The sequence below is a fragment of the Penaeus monodon genome, chromosome 15 (genome assembly GCF_015228065.2).
Source record: "Penaeus monodon isolate SGIC_2016 chromosome 15, NSTDA_Pmon_1, whole genome shotgun sequence".
In the NCBI taxonomy this organism is placed as follows: domain Eukaryota; kingdom Metazoa; phylum Arthropoda; class Malacostraca; order Decapoda; family Penaeidae; genus Penaeus; species Penaeus monodon.
This window is the reverse complement of record NC_051400.1, coordinates 25,993,904-25,994,258: the sequence shown is the minus strand read 5'-3', so window position 1 is coordinate 25,994,258 and position 355 is coordinate 25,993,904. Positions and strand designations below refer to the sequence as shown.

Here is a 355-nt window from a genome sequence, read left to right as displayed (position 1 = left end):
ACAACAAAATCTGAAGAGATCTCTTGATTTCTAAAAGGTTTATGCAAAACCACACATACGGTCGCTGCTGCTACACATGATGTATATATTAATACTTCAGTAACGGAGAATATCACATTTATGTATATATCAGTATCTCAATAACATCAGTTTGCATTTCCCTTTACAAAAATGTCAATGGAATGATTCTACATGCAGATCTTCGCCCTACGCATCCTATTTTTACTCTACATGGAATAAACTAAGACATGCTCAAAATAAACAAGTATAACAAAAACAAAACAAAGAACAAGTGAATAAACCTTTCCTTTCCTGCTCCTCCTTCTAAACATCGGAACAGCCATTATCACCTTAC

The 355-nt window shown here is 34.1% G+C and overlaps 1 protein-coding gene across 1 annotated transcript in view; it reads right to left on the bottom strand.

Moving 5' to 3' along the window:
* The window catches only part of LOC119582282, a gene marked incomplete in the record, with an annotated part of 24,829 nt that overhangs the window by 14,604 nt on the left and 9,870 nt on the right, over nt 1-355 (bottom strand). Inside the window, 1 exon segment of the mRNA XM_037930499.1 lies at nt 303-350. Coding sequence (XP_037786427.1) covers nt 303-350 — 48 coding nt within the window.